The sequence below is a fragment of the Pimephales promelas genome, chromosome 23 (assembly GCF_988280905.1).
Source record: "Pimephales promelas chromosome 23, fPimPro1.hap1.1, whole genome shotgun sequence".
In the NCBI taxonomy this organism is placed as follows: domain Eukaryota; kingdom Metazoa; phylum Chordata; class Actinopteri; order Cypriniformes; family Leuciscidae; genus Pimephales; species Pimephales promelas.
The window spans coordinates 4,145,909-4,160,407 of record NC_142791.1 but is presented as its reverse complement, the minus strand read 5'-3'; the positions used below and the strand labels follow the sequence as shown (position 1 = coordinate 4,160,407).

Here is a 14,499-nt window from a genome sequence, read left to right as displayed (position 1 = left end):
TTACAGCGATCATCTGTGTGTCAGTCAGGCGTGTCTGAAAATGTGGCACAGTGTGTGTGATGTGTGTCTGGAAATCTGTTTGTCAGGAATATCATCGATTGCATATGTTGTCTGTCAGCAAAGAGAGCCGACTGTGACGGGACATGCGCTGAAGTGGGTTCGATTTGAAATAACCATATGTTAATACCCACCGGGTATTAGCATTTTGGAGAATAAAAGCTGTATAAGCTGAAAAACAGACCCTTGTGTGCTCACTTAAACACTATCTTGACTGAAGTACCTGCAAGGCTGTGATTTGCAAAGTGCCATTTTCCATTAGGCTAATGCGCTCGTCGTTGCCCAGGATTCTCTGCCCATCACGCTCCCATTGGACGCTCGGAAGAGGGTTGCCCATCACGTGGCACTGCAATTGGGCTGTGGTGCCTGGAGCAAGCGTCTGGTTGGCCGGGCCTTGGCGGATAATGGGGGGGATCCGATCGGATGGGCCTAGGATGAAGAGAATGAGAGAGGCGTGGGCCACAAGAGCCAAAATTTGCATGCAACCACCATATATCCCACCTAGTTCAAATGATACTCAAGAGATTGTCGAAAAAGACCAACTATGAATTATGCTAATAGAGATTCTGAGAGTGGCAAGATGGTACAATACAATATCATTCATCACGTGGTGTAACATGAAGTAAATGCAACACATAAAAACAGTATCCAATGCCCGTGGTTTAATTCATCTGTGCATTGATGCATTCAGACTGAATTTGTTTAACTGCCCATTTGTTTCAAACTCTTTCCAAACTATAACCCGCCAAACTGAAAAGATCAGTAATTCATATGGTTTTACTTAGTTGGCACAGGCTTCTTGGTATCATTTGATCAAGTCGTAGTACAGCTATAAACTCTTAAGAAATGAATGTATAATGTTATTGCCCAATTGGAAATACGCCAAATGCACCTTTAGCAGGCTTAACTGCATCATAATAAAATTATTCAGTCCATTTAGGATTGCTGTACAACATTTATGAGTCAAATGGTAAAGATGGATCTATTCTAACTAAGACTGCATGCTTTTAAATACAACACATTTTTCTAACCCAAGAATTTTATGCAGGTTTAATGAAATCATCAGTAGTGGTTGTGTTTGGACTTATGCTACGCTCCATCCCAAGCAAGATGTGGGAAAACACCATTTACTGTTCTAAAGTTTGGAGTCAGTACATTTTTGTTGTTGTTATTTTGACATAAATTAATACTTTTATCCTGCAAGGATGCAATAAATTGATGAAAAGTGACATTCAAGGCATTTATAATGTTGCAAAAGATTTCAATTTCAAATAAATGCTTTTGAGCTTCCCATTTATAAACGATTCCTGGAAAACATTTATCAAGGTTTCCAAAAAAAAAGAGTAAGAAACTGTTTTTAACATTGATGGTTATGAAATGATTTCTGGATTATGTGACACTGAAGACAGAAATAATGGCGGCTGAAAATGCAGCTTAGGAATAAATTACATTTTAAATAAACATTTATTTAATGTTTAAATTACAGCTGTTTTCACTGTTTTTGATCAAATAAATGCAGCCTTAGTGAGCATAAGAGTCTTCTTTGAAAAAACCTTTGTACATAAAAAATGCTTTTTTAAAGTCACCACGAATCTACTACTGTATGTTACAGTGTTTATTATAAATGATTAATCACTGCACATAAAAATCATAACCTCTTGCAATCTTTAAATTAAAAACCTTAACCTCAGCTCACCTTTGACTAACTATCCTCCACAACTGCATCCATTTAGTAAACAACACCCAACTTCCTACGATCCAATCAATTCCCGAAGACAAAAACAAATCATTTTCTCTCATTCCAGAAGCTGTTTCACTCTGATATACGCCAAAAAAAGGGAAGAAAAAAATTATCGCACCGTTTCATCACAAAACACTCTAGAAATAATTGCACTGGCCTCTTTTCTTCTACCATTTCTTCACGTTTAGCTACATCTCCCTCTCTAGACCAATGTGACGGTCTAATACGAACGCGATTCCATGAATAATTTATTATTTGTTTGACTAGAGCTGAAAAAACCCACTGTCTACTGACCAGGGAGAAAAGTCCATAGATTGACAATTCAGTTACTTTAGTATTCTCATTTGTAAAAAACAAGAACCTGGGAAAGGCAGCCTGCATCTCTGACATTTTCCCTCTGCTACGGTAACGAAAAGCAAAAGACCGTAAGGTCAGAAAGGAAGACGAGAGCTGGATCGCTTAAACAAACTGCATTGTATTTCTACTTCTACTTGATGCGAAATTCATAGCCACGAGTTTCATATACCAACTATGTCCTTGGGTGCAGGGACCCTGGACAAATACACATGTCCTTCCATACATCATTTCATTATGTATAAGGTTAGAAACTTACATCAAACATCAGTCAGATGATGTCAACATGCCAGGGTCAGAGGGGTTTCTGGGAAATGCGATTACATTTCATAAGCCTGTTTTGTTTTCTTTAGCAAACCTACAGCACCCTGCGAAAACATTGGACTCTTGGCAAACGTTTTTTTGTGTGATGTGCTGAGACACAGTTTGGTACAGGCGCACACATGTGGAGTACACATAAACAGTTTATCCTGTTACTGGGGAGCATGACGGAGGCGGCATATGTTCCTGGGGTTATTTGCATAGCGCGATTGTGCCCCGTCCTTTCTGATTACGTCTCCAGTGCTTCCTGCTGTTCTCTCATTTGCGGATTGCTGGATTTTAATTTGAGGAGGCTTTGAAGACTTTTGAATTTATTTTGGTTGAGAGCAAAATGGCTCCGGCGGGGAGAAGCGGTAATTTGTTCAAACGCAAAAAAAAATTATGACTCAAATCTTTGTGATAAGGCCTAACACAAGCAATTTAATTACATTTACACTTCTGGACCTTTAATGTGGTTAGATTGATATTAAAATATCAATGCAAGCTGACTGACAGTGTTTGATGGAGCTGGTGGGGGTGTATAAAAGGTCAACTGTATATGTGTGTGTGTGCATCTGTCCAAAGCTAGTTTAAAGTATTCACTTACTGCTTTCCACCTCCAGCAGGGCTTTGGTCAAGATGCTACCCGCCACACTGATGGCCTGGCAGATGTAGTACCCAGAATCCTCGCTGTGCACATCTGTAATAGTCAGCTCTCCACTTAACGACACGGAAAAACGGCCTGCTTGTGAAGGTGGCTGACTGGGAAATAGTAGGACCTGTTGAGACCGACAAATACTGGTAAACACCATGAAAAAAAACAGACTAAACAGGATAAATCACATTTAAATTGATTGATGCCTTGTAGCTCAGACCTATATATATATATATATATATATATATATATATATATATGAAGAGTTCAGATGCAAAAGCCTCTAAGTGCCATTTGAAATTTTCTTCTAGAATGATCATTTTTATCAAGCTTGTATATTTAAGTTCAGTGATTTCACTTAAATGGCAATGATAATTACCTATTAATTGTTATTTAAGTGAAATTACTGAACTTAAATATACAAGTTTGATAAAAATCATCATTCAAGAAGAAAATTTCAAATGGCATTTAGAGGCTTTTGCATCTGAACTCTTCATATATATATATATATATATCAATCTAGGCTGTGCACAACCGTGATTTTACCATTTTCCAACACCCTTGACCATAGTAAACTCACTTTACTATGCAGCCTCTTGTGGCATATTGCTTTATCATTTAATTTATGATGTGTTACTGCTCGTGACAGTTTGTACAACAAATTATAAATGTATTAAAAAGGATATGAGATAATCAGTCTGCTGATATAATTTATCACAATCTCATCAGACTCATCACAATCACTTAAGATTTAAGAGCTCGGATGAAATGGCTGATTTGCATTTACATTAATAGAACGTCACTGTGCATTCAATGCGATACTTGGGCATAAATCTAGTTGACCGCTGAGCCTCACATCCACCCATGGGCCGAACAATGGCTGCATTATCTCAGCTGGTGTTTTAGAGAGGGATGCCAGATACACAAAAGACAAGGCCGAAGGATCTTAAGGAGTCTTCCTCTTGCATGAGGCTTCAACACTGACAGCTGCCCTATTGTTCCCACTTGGCAGCGTGTGTGTGTCACTGTTTCATTTTTGGGGATAATCCGGTGACCCCTTCACCCTAGCCCTCTGGCACTGACCGGACTCACCCTCATCCTCAGTTCTGTTCTAGATCTACTAACCTCAATGTCCGGCCACACATACACACCGAAAAAAACAAACAAACAAAGAATAGATGAGAGATTAACTGGAGAAGAGTTCATGGCCCGCTGTACAGCGGGTATATGATCACCTCTGGCCTATGACACACTCTGCTCGATGGAGAAAACAAGGATGAAGGGATGTACGAAAGGAAGGTGAGAGGGATGTAGGAACCATCTTCATTCCTCCAAGTGCTTTAGAACAACTAGAGGCTTATAATTTCATTTCTTCTGCTGAGATATATTAATAGAGACATGAGCATGTAATCTAGCTGAGCCCAAGGACACGTTCTATCCTCCCTTGCCCCAATGAGGAGACACAAATGTGAACAAGCTCCTGCAGAAATCCCAGAGGTCCTTCTAACCCGGTGAATGGCCTTGTCACTAGTATCCAAAATGGCTGCAAGGCTGTCTATTTCTTTCTCTTTGTGTCTCTGAATCTGAAAACACTTAAAAAAAATAACCCTATGCAGTTCTTCTTGCTTTTTATAATATTACACTAATTCATATTAAATTAATAGTTCACTTAAAAATTGTAATTATGTCATCGTTTACTCACTCTCAAGTTGTTTCAAACCTGTATGAATTTCTTTCTTCTGCTGAACACAAAGGAAGATATTTTGAAGAATGTCGATAACCATTGAATTCAATAGTAGGAAGAAAAATACTGTGGAAGTCAATGGGGTACATCAACTGTTTGGTTGTCAACATTCTTCAAAATATCTTCTTTTGTGTTGAGGGTGAGTAAACAACTTGAGGGTGAGTAAACAATGACAGACTTTTCATTTTTTAAGTGAACTATTCTTTTAAATCACATAGAAATCATGAAAACTGAATGTAAAATGTCCAGGTCAGACAGCTTCTATCAAATATAGATATGAGATCATGTCAAACATATGACTATAAGTGACAATGCACATAAGAGTCAAAGACAGTTTTCATAGCAAAAGTGCTTCTACTCGTCCTCCAGGTGAGATCAGATGGATAATGAAAAATAAATCCATCAGATTCCAAGCCTATATGGGCACTAGACTTGCCTTCCTACTCACAATATTAGATGTGTCACTCACAGATCTACAGTGTGTACGATGATGACCTGAAAAAATATTTGGACACTCTGGTCACAGTGTATGAATGTGGTTGCATTAAAACAATCACTTTTATGAGGCACTTTTGCAATGAACTGGTGTCATGATGATTTTCAATGGGTGTATAAAATAAGTTCTCCTTAAAGGGATACTCCACTTTTTTTGGAAATAAGCTCATTTTACCACTCCCCCAGAATTAAACAGTTGTGTTTTACCGTTTTCAAATCCATTCAGCCGATTTTCTGATATTTAGAAGAATATCAGTAACCAGACATTTTCTGTAACCAGAATATCAGTAACCAGACATTTTCAATATCAGAAAATCGGCTGAATGGATTTGAAAACGGTAAAACTCAACTGTTTAACTCTGGGGGACTTGTAAAATGAGCCCATTTCCAAAAAAGTGGAGTATCCCTTTAAGGTCAAATTTGATAACCAGAAAGTTCCTCAATACATAAATCATTTAATCACATTGGCTTATCCGTTCAAATTCTTTTTGGCCCATTGCATAAACAGCAAGACTTATATTAGCTTTAATGTTTTTTATGAGCACAGTTGACCCAGACCATCAGTCATTAGACAGATTTGTTTCGATTGTGTCTTAAAATCCTTCCAAAACAATGCTTCATATTTCATCAAAAATCTGTTCACTAGTTAAAAGTTTGGCTTTCCTTTAAGGAAGTACTATGAAAATATTCAGCAGATCCCTTGATATGTTTTGACACTGACTGTAAGAGTCCCCCAGCGTGCTTGTGTGTACAGTTCTCTCTTACCTGACTGCCTTCCTTCTGCCAGAACACAGCAGGAGGGGGATTTCCCTTCGTTCCACAAAGAAAGGTGACAGTACGGCCTTGGGCAGAGATCTGATCCCGGGGACGCACCACAATCTGAGGAGGAACTGAAAGGAGAAAAGAAACTTATGAAGCCGTATAGCAACGCAAACCAAGACCCTATAGAGTCTATATGAGCTTCTAGAATCTAGAACATTCTGCTGTCTATGTAACTTCTCCAAGTTGAGACTATCCTAGAGTCTGGCAGTTTTGTTTAGTCTATTCTTGAGTTTCCTGAGGTGTTAGTACAGCATGCTGGTGGTACACAGTTAAGCTGTCATAGCTGATATTGTACATAGTGCCACATTCTGGTACCAGTGTTGCAAAAGAACATCTTTACCATGTAAACAGCACTCTGAGCTATAAAGTCAAGTCATACAATATATAGCTGCATATATGTATAACAAAACCAACACTGACACCTTTACCCATCAACAATTTGGGGTTTGCTCTGAAAATCATGAAATTAATCCACATCACTTAAGTCATAATACAGGGCATTTTTATTTTGCACACAAACAAGGGTTTCTGAAAAGAAGAAGAAGGGGGAAACATTTATATAGCGCCTCTCCATAGCATATAGCGCCCCCATCCATTGTAAAACTCAAATAGAGTAATAACCAAATGCATAAAATGTCTGAAGGCAGAAGTTTCAGGGTTGGTCTTTGTAAATGTGAACAGAAAGAGATGGATATAAAGAGCCTAATTATTATGGAAGTCTTTTCTCCTCTGTGCCTGCAGAGGTACTTTAAAGTACAGGATAGCACATCTGATGCAGTGCTGAAGAGCCCTTACCTTGTGGGGAATGTGCGGGTGTATAAAGAGCAAATATATATTTATAAAGAAGTAATCTGGCTCTTTCGCCTAATGTACATTTTCTGTCCACTAATGAGGGTCTGGCTATAAATGAGGACCTCTCAAACTCCCAAGAGCATCATTGGGTGGCCAATGGGTTCGCCTCATCTATCTCTCAGCGGATCCATTCTTCCATCTCGTTCACTTTCTCTCTCTAAATCTCTTTGATGAGATCTTGTTGGCTTTCTTTCTGCCGCGGCTGCTTGGTTCTTGCCCTTAGTGTGAGTTTGATCAATGGTTGTTCGTGATGGATGCTAATCTGCTGGTCTTATCTGCCCTGCAGCCATCTTTCTACACAGCAACATCACAAGGCCTTGAACACTTTCTACCCAGACCAAACACAACATTTTTAAGTTAATTTTTAAAACGTTGCGCTAGACCCTTGTATATAGTTTCATTCTGTAATCTGTATTGCTGTTTTCGTACATAAGAATGTTTCTCATGTGAATGCCCTCAAGTAATGTGCCTGAACAGGGTCAGATGAACACAAAAAGACTAGTTGTACTCAAAAATATATAGTTTTACATATTACATATTTACATCTTACATATACCTACAACATTTTTTTTTTTTTGAATTAGGTTGTATTTTGAATTTGGATGGATGGATGGATGGATGGATGGATGGCTGCAGGGCTTGACATTAACTTTTTTGCTCACCAGTCACTGTGGCTAGTAGTTTTCCTGAGTTACTAGCCACTCAGCATTTTCACTGGACAAACTTTTAACCAATGCCATGAGGAAAAATTGCCATATAGATATTTTTAATATTATCTCATAATTTGGCAGCAAGTATAATAGGCTGCGTTCACTAAGACCTAAGATGCGTTTTCTTTCTCAACTGTTTACATTCACTTAAACCAAAAGTGACTGTGTTTAAGGCAAAACTGGGACTTCAACATTATTTCGAGTGTATTTGACTGTTTAAACCCAAAAAGCAATAAAAAAGAACTCAATTTAATACTGAAAGGTGGCTTCATGTGCACACACTTTAGATTTGAGCACAAAATCTGCGGGAATTAGTAAAATTATGTACAATATGTACAATTCCAAACCAAAATTCAAGGCATGCAACAGCAACTATATTTATCCGGAACAAATTAAACGAGTGAGTGAGGCACTCGACACAAGTGGAAAGTAGGAGTGACTGCGTTACACGGCACTGCTGAAATCCAACCACATTTGGTGGGTGTTAATGTCAAGCCCTGGATGAGTGGATGGAAGAACAATGAACAGACATATTTACAGACACAATGATAGAACAACAGGCAGGTAGGCAGGCGGATGGGTGGATGGGTGGATGGATGGATGGATGGATGGATGGATGAATAGATGGATGGATGATGAATAGATGGATAGTTGGATAGATGGATGGATAGATACGTAGATAAAGACAAGACATTACAGACTGCAGTACAAGCGACTAGTGTGAGCTTTCATGTTTGCGGTTACCAGATGTCAAGAGTTTAAATACTCTTACTAAATACTTAATCTTTACAATCTGGCAACCATGCGCACAAGCTCTTTCAACACTGCGGAAGAAGGGCCAATGATCTGAAAACACTGACAAACAAGCAAGCTGGAGTTTGGCGATCTCCGCTGAGATACTCTGTTCAAATAAAAATGTAATTCAGCCAATCTGTGTTCCTTCACGAACCGCATGCACTGTTTGCTGAGACTTGATCTGCAATCAAAGCTTCTCAGTGATGAAATTTAATGAATCCAAACATGTATCTCACTATATTGTTTGCAATTGTGGTTAGTGAATAATTGCACTTAACCACCTCTGTGTGACAATACAGTCTTTTTTGCTGTTACATTAATGTAATTTGTAATTGTTGGAATTAACTTTGAGAGAAGTTCTTGTTTTACTTTTCATAATATAGAACATATAGAGGTAAAAAAAAAAAACATGCATATGAGTTGACATTCTCTTGATTTGTACTAATTCTCGTGAATTAGATTTGTATTAATTCTCCTGAAAAAAAAACCTCAAATGACAAAAATCATTGATATTATAGTTTTGAGCAAAATAAAGATGATTATTAGTTTAACCATTAACCAAGTTATCATTGATTAAAAGTAGCCCTATTTGGACAGAACTAAATTTCCAGGGGGAAGTTTGAGGAGATCATGTTTCACAGACGTATGTACTTTGAGATTTTAATCTCGTCCGAATCTGCCATGTCTGTGCCTTTCCAGAGCAAATTGCCCACTGAGGCAGTCCTCTGAGAAATCTAATCCCGACCGAATTTGTTGTATTGTTGTATTATCCTGTTTTTTGACCTACCTGAGCTTCCGTTTGTGCACCAATCTTCAGCATGCTTTCATTTCAGTTCAATATGGATGGTATCCGACGAAAAATGTAATAATAAAATTAGTAAATAGAGCCAAATTGCAGAAACTGTGAAGACTACCCATTTCAATGTCAGTGTCAGTGAAAGGGAAGCAGGCTTTAGCGTCCTTGTTAGCGCGACCACTTCCCACACCAGAGACCCAGATTCGAATCCCACTAAGACCAGGTCTAGTAGGACTGGTTACATTTGGTGCCGTTGACTTGAATGGGAGTGAGGTTTGGGGGAAGAGTGTAAGGGATGTAGGCCAATAAGAGCGGTGTGTTTAAACCTCACTCCCCTGGCCTCAAGAGGTGTGCTAGCGGCTACGGTCTTTAGCGTCCTTGTTAGCACGCATGCCTCCCACACCAGAGACCCCGATTCAAATCCCACTAGGACCAGGTCTAGTAGGACCGGTTACATTTGGTGCAGTTGACTTGAATGGGAGTGAGGTTTGGGGGGTGTGTGTAAGAGCGGTGTGTGTAAACCTCACTCCCCTGGCCTCAAGAGGTGTGCTAGCGGCTACGTTCTTTAGCGTCCTTGTTAGCACGCATGCCTCCCACACCAGAGACCCCGATTCAAATCCCACTAGGACCAGGTCTAGTAGGACCGGTTACATTTGGTGCAGTTGACTTGAATGGGAGTGAGGTTTGGGGGGGGGGTGTAAGAGCGGTGTGTGTAAACCTCACTCCCCTGGCCTCAAGAGGCGCTAGAGGCTACAGTCTTTAGCGTCAATGTTAGTGTGCCTGTCTCCCACACAGGAGAGAGTCCAATAAGGGTTCATTATAAATAGCCACTTGTGAAGTTACTTAAATAGGGTTTTTATAATACATTAAAATTATATCAATAAATAATAACTTAAGACAAATACGTCACGTAATGCATGCAAACCCAGCACATGACATTGTGTAACAGCCAGATCTATAAAACACAAACTCCCCACCTCTGTAATAAACACAGAGTGCTGCAGAAATGCAGAGTCCTGTCTGAATCAGTACATGAAATCACAGACGTCAAGAGATAAAAATTGAAACTCAAACATCGTTTGGAAAACGCGTCCATCCGAATTGGGCTAAAAATGCCCAGACATTTAGTCGACTAAAACTTGACTACAACAAAAACAAGGTTGACTAAATATGATAAAAAAAACTAAAAAGTACACTTGACACAGGACTACGACTAAATTGAAAAAAAAAAAAAAAACCACAAAATTAACAAGAACAAACTCCCATATTAGTAGAGGATGCTGCATGATAGACAGGGTTTGGAATTTTAGCAACGAGGGTGGAATATAAACTAAACTGATGATCGGCCTTCATGTGTTTGAGCTCGGCTGGGGCTGATGGGTATTGATTATTTCCGTGCTATTGCCCTTTATCAGGCGCCAGTGAATGTGCATCGCTGTCACCTTTAACCTTCACACGCTAATTGATTTCTCATCCTCCTTCCCACTCCTGTGCAATTTTTTTCTTGTGTTTCACACACGATTACAGTGACGCGTCGGCTCTGACAACACGCATTTATACTCAGGAAGGGCTTTCTCCTTTAGCTCACCTCAAATTTCCCACTAATTCATCAAGCCAAAGGGCTGATAGCGTTTGCACCTTCCCTACTAATGCGACTAACAAACTGCACTCTATTTGTCTCACAATCTACCTCAATCACTCTCTTATTTCACCCCACCGCTTGCTTAGTCGCTCCTTTTTCTATTTCTTTTTGTCTCTTTCATTACAAAAGTCAAATGCAATCCAAAAGGTGCAATCAATGCAGCTGTCTTAGATCAATTTCCCGATTGGCTCCCTGCCTGCCTGCCTGCTGGCTTTTCTCGTAGACTCTGTCGTGGAGCGTAGGCTGCGTCACAGCCTGGAGGCGACATGCATGCTGAAACAGAACAAGGCCCACTAGGGAGCCTGGCCAAAGGGGTCACGAGGTTGCTGTCCAGAGGTCAAGCAGAAGCCGTATCACTGACCCTGGAGGTCAAATCTGCAACATCCCTTGCCACTATAATTTGGGACACTAGTCTAGAGAGACTTCAAAGCAAACTGGAGAGTGGCAATGAGACCAATTTCCACATTTCTAGGATTGACTGTATTTCTCACCTGGGCTGATGCAAGGACTGAAATATTGACTTAATGGTGTGCAATATCATGAATTATGATCCTTCTCTCTAAATATACAAACATGTATATGAATGTGAATAGAAGTGGAAAATCTCAGAATTGTTGTCAGACAAACTAAATTAAAAAAAGCGAGATGTAACAAACACATGCTGCCTTCAAGGGATTTCACTCTAAAAATATAACTTTACAATTTAGCAGCAAGAAGTGAAAGCTATCACGAAAATGTGCCATAGACTGTGATAAATAATTACCAGTTAAAACAACATTACAGAAACAGCATGGAGTTTTGAGGACGGAGAGAATGGAGGTGTCACAAACATGCAAATGTGTTATGACAGGAAGAAGATTTTTAGAAAGGTTTTAAAATATACATAATACCTCTGTTGCTAACAACCATGCCATGCTTTTAAAAGACAAATCAAATGGATGAGAATGCCAAGTCTTTGAAATATGGGCCAAATAAATTAAGATACATAAATTATTATAATAAAAAGAAAAACAAATAAACACAAAAACGTTAATATTAATGTCATTTTAATAAAACATTTTTATTATTATTAATAATATTATTGTTTTTGTTTATGTTGTTAATATTATTGTTAGGGATGCACATTAATTTCTGACATTTACTATGAAAAAAAATAATAATAAAAACACCACTCATCCATAAAATAAACTATAAGTATTCCAAGAATGCCATCTGTTTATTTATCTGTTTATATATATATATATATATATAATAAATGGTACAAATAATAACATTAAAAACATATTTATATTAATACTAATACTATAATAATAATATTAATAATATATCATAAATTTTAATAAATAATCATATAATCTTAAATGTATTATTAACAATAATAATGATAATAATAATGTATAGGATACACACATTAATTTCACTTCTAAAGTTAAACATAACTGCTCAGCCATAACATCAACTACTATTCCAAGTTATAGATAGAATGCCATCTGTTAAGATATCTATAAGTCTTTCTGGAGATATTTTCCTTGAAATATCACAGATGGTGTATTTGATGGAATAGCAGTAGACAGAGCTGTGAAGGTGCCAGGCTGGCTGGCTGGTTAGTGACAGGTCAAAAGTGTCACCCACACAAATAGACTAAACAAAAGTGCTGAAAGCTAAAAAATATTAATGGAACTTTGTGTCCTCCCAAGACTGCCCAAAACACATGCAAGGATCCAACACCTTCATATTCCCTCAGGGAGAGTGAGTGGTTAGTGAATACACAGCCACAAACTCGTATGCACATGCACCGCCAACAAAACATGTCTTCAAACACCGTGTCTATCCCCAGAGGGACTCCAAATGACAGGCAGTTGTCAGCGTTGAACAGTTATGCAGACAAAAAGTGGGGAAGGTTCATGCTTCAGTGCTCAGCGCCGCAATTAAAACCCCCTACATGCAATTAATACAGTCTTTAGAGTGTAACCGATTAAATGCTTTCCAGCATTGCAGGTTATCTACACCAATACAGGGCATATGTTTACAATGCCTAGCTGAGCAGCCTTTTCAGTCCAGCAATACCTGCCAAATTCAGAAGCAGTATATTTACTGCAAAATCTAAATGTGAGAGTAATCTGCATAAATGTGGTTTCTAAGAGAGCTAGTGCTTTTTTCAATACCCCCCCCCCCCCCCCTTGAGGATAAAGTAATATGCATGGGCTAAGATCAGTCCTGTCAGAGTTTGAAATGGGAAACACTTTTTTTTAGGACAGCTTAAAATGAGCACCGTTAGAGAGGCGTCCAAGTGCATCAGGATTTATCTGGTGTAAATCGCTGCTACATGGATTTATTTCATTTTTATTGTCTCAGCTCTTAGACATGCTAATGAAGAGGGCAGTTGTGAAAAATGCCATGGATCATTTCATGGTGTTGAAAACATGCAAATTATGAAGTCAATCCGTCATCTTTAGCAGAAAGAAGACAGAATCTATTCCTGTTTCTCTTTTGCACAAAGTCTGACTAATCTAACCCAGTGTGTATTAAACGTCTGGCTTTTCCACTGAATACAGAGCGTTTTGACATACTTATCTAGCTTAGAAGTCTAAAACCAAGTTAATTTTATAGCCCTGTTGCAAATCCCAAAATCTACTTTTTAAGACTGTGAAAAAACAAGATGATTGCAATAGTCTAACAGTAGCATGACCTAAAACATAAATAGTATAGTGTACATGAAGGATATGTGAGATACTGCTTAGATTGTGAACAAAACACTTTAATATTTAACTTGTATCTCAACAAATTGAGATTTGAGCATAAATCTTCAGCATATCAGAATTGGACAAAAATACAAAAAAAAAGATTGTCATTTAAATTTATCAAATTCTTCCCCAAAATTCCTAGAGATGAAAGTAACTGATATTTCTCCTGATGACAAACATCTGAGTGATAAAATCTTCTGTTTGCAATTCTGTTTGTAACATTGACTTAAAATGACCTAAAAATATTGCCTAGGTGAGCAGCTCAATAGATCTTGGAACAGAAGATTTGTTAGGCTAAAAATTACAACAAAAACAGGTCGCTCTGAAAGTACTCCCAAACCTTCAATTTCCCAAACTTTCAATTAAATGCATCTCATCCAAGACACATTTAACAAAGGAGAAAATAAAAGCACCAAAGACCCATGTTGGGTTGAATGAAAACTACCACCCTGCTGGGAACGGTTTCTTTTTACCCCCTTAAAATGGAGCAAAACGCCCTTGCTTCCCTCTGAAAAACATGTTCTTTCTTTTATTCTGTCTGTCTGGCAATCACTGAAGTGCTCCGTCAGCATCAGATATAGTCCTTCCAGTTGTTTTCCTTTCAGAAATAACGTATCTGGAAAATGACTTGGTCACATGTACTCCTATTGTGCCTTAAGTTAAATACAGTTCTTGAAAGAAAAACAAAGCAAGTGGTATAAAATTCCAGTTAAAAAAAAAAAAATCAAAAGTGCAAGTATTTATTTTATGCTATTTATGAACACTTTTAAGGGTAAAACGATTGTAGGCTTG

General features: G+C 38.3%; 1 protein-coding gene across 4 annotated transcripts in view; it reads right to left on the bottom strand.

Annotated features, from left to right (window-relative positions):
- Nucleotides 1-14,499, bottom strand: part of robo3 (roundabout, axon guidance receptor, homolog 3 (Drosophila)) — a 144,478-nt gene that overhangs the window by 30,575 nt on the left and 99,404 nt on the right. For all 4 annotated transcript variants that reach the window (XM_089126035.1, XM_089126036.1, XM_089126037.1 and 1 more), the window contains exons 8-10: nucleotides 6,112-6,236; nucleotides 3,060-3,231; nucleotides 281-486 (exon numbers count right to left, since the gene is read on the bottom strand). In XM_089126035.1, coding sequence (XP_088982161.1) covers nucleotides 281-486; nucleotides 3,060-3,231; nucleotides 6,112-6,236 — 503 coding nt within the window. The remainder of the gene's footprint in view (nucleotides 1-280; nucleotides 487-3,059; nucleotides 3,232-6,111; nucleotides 6,237-14,499) is intronic.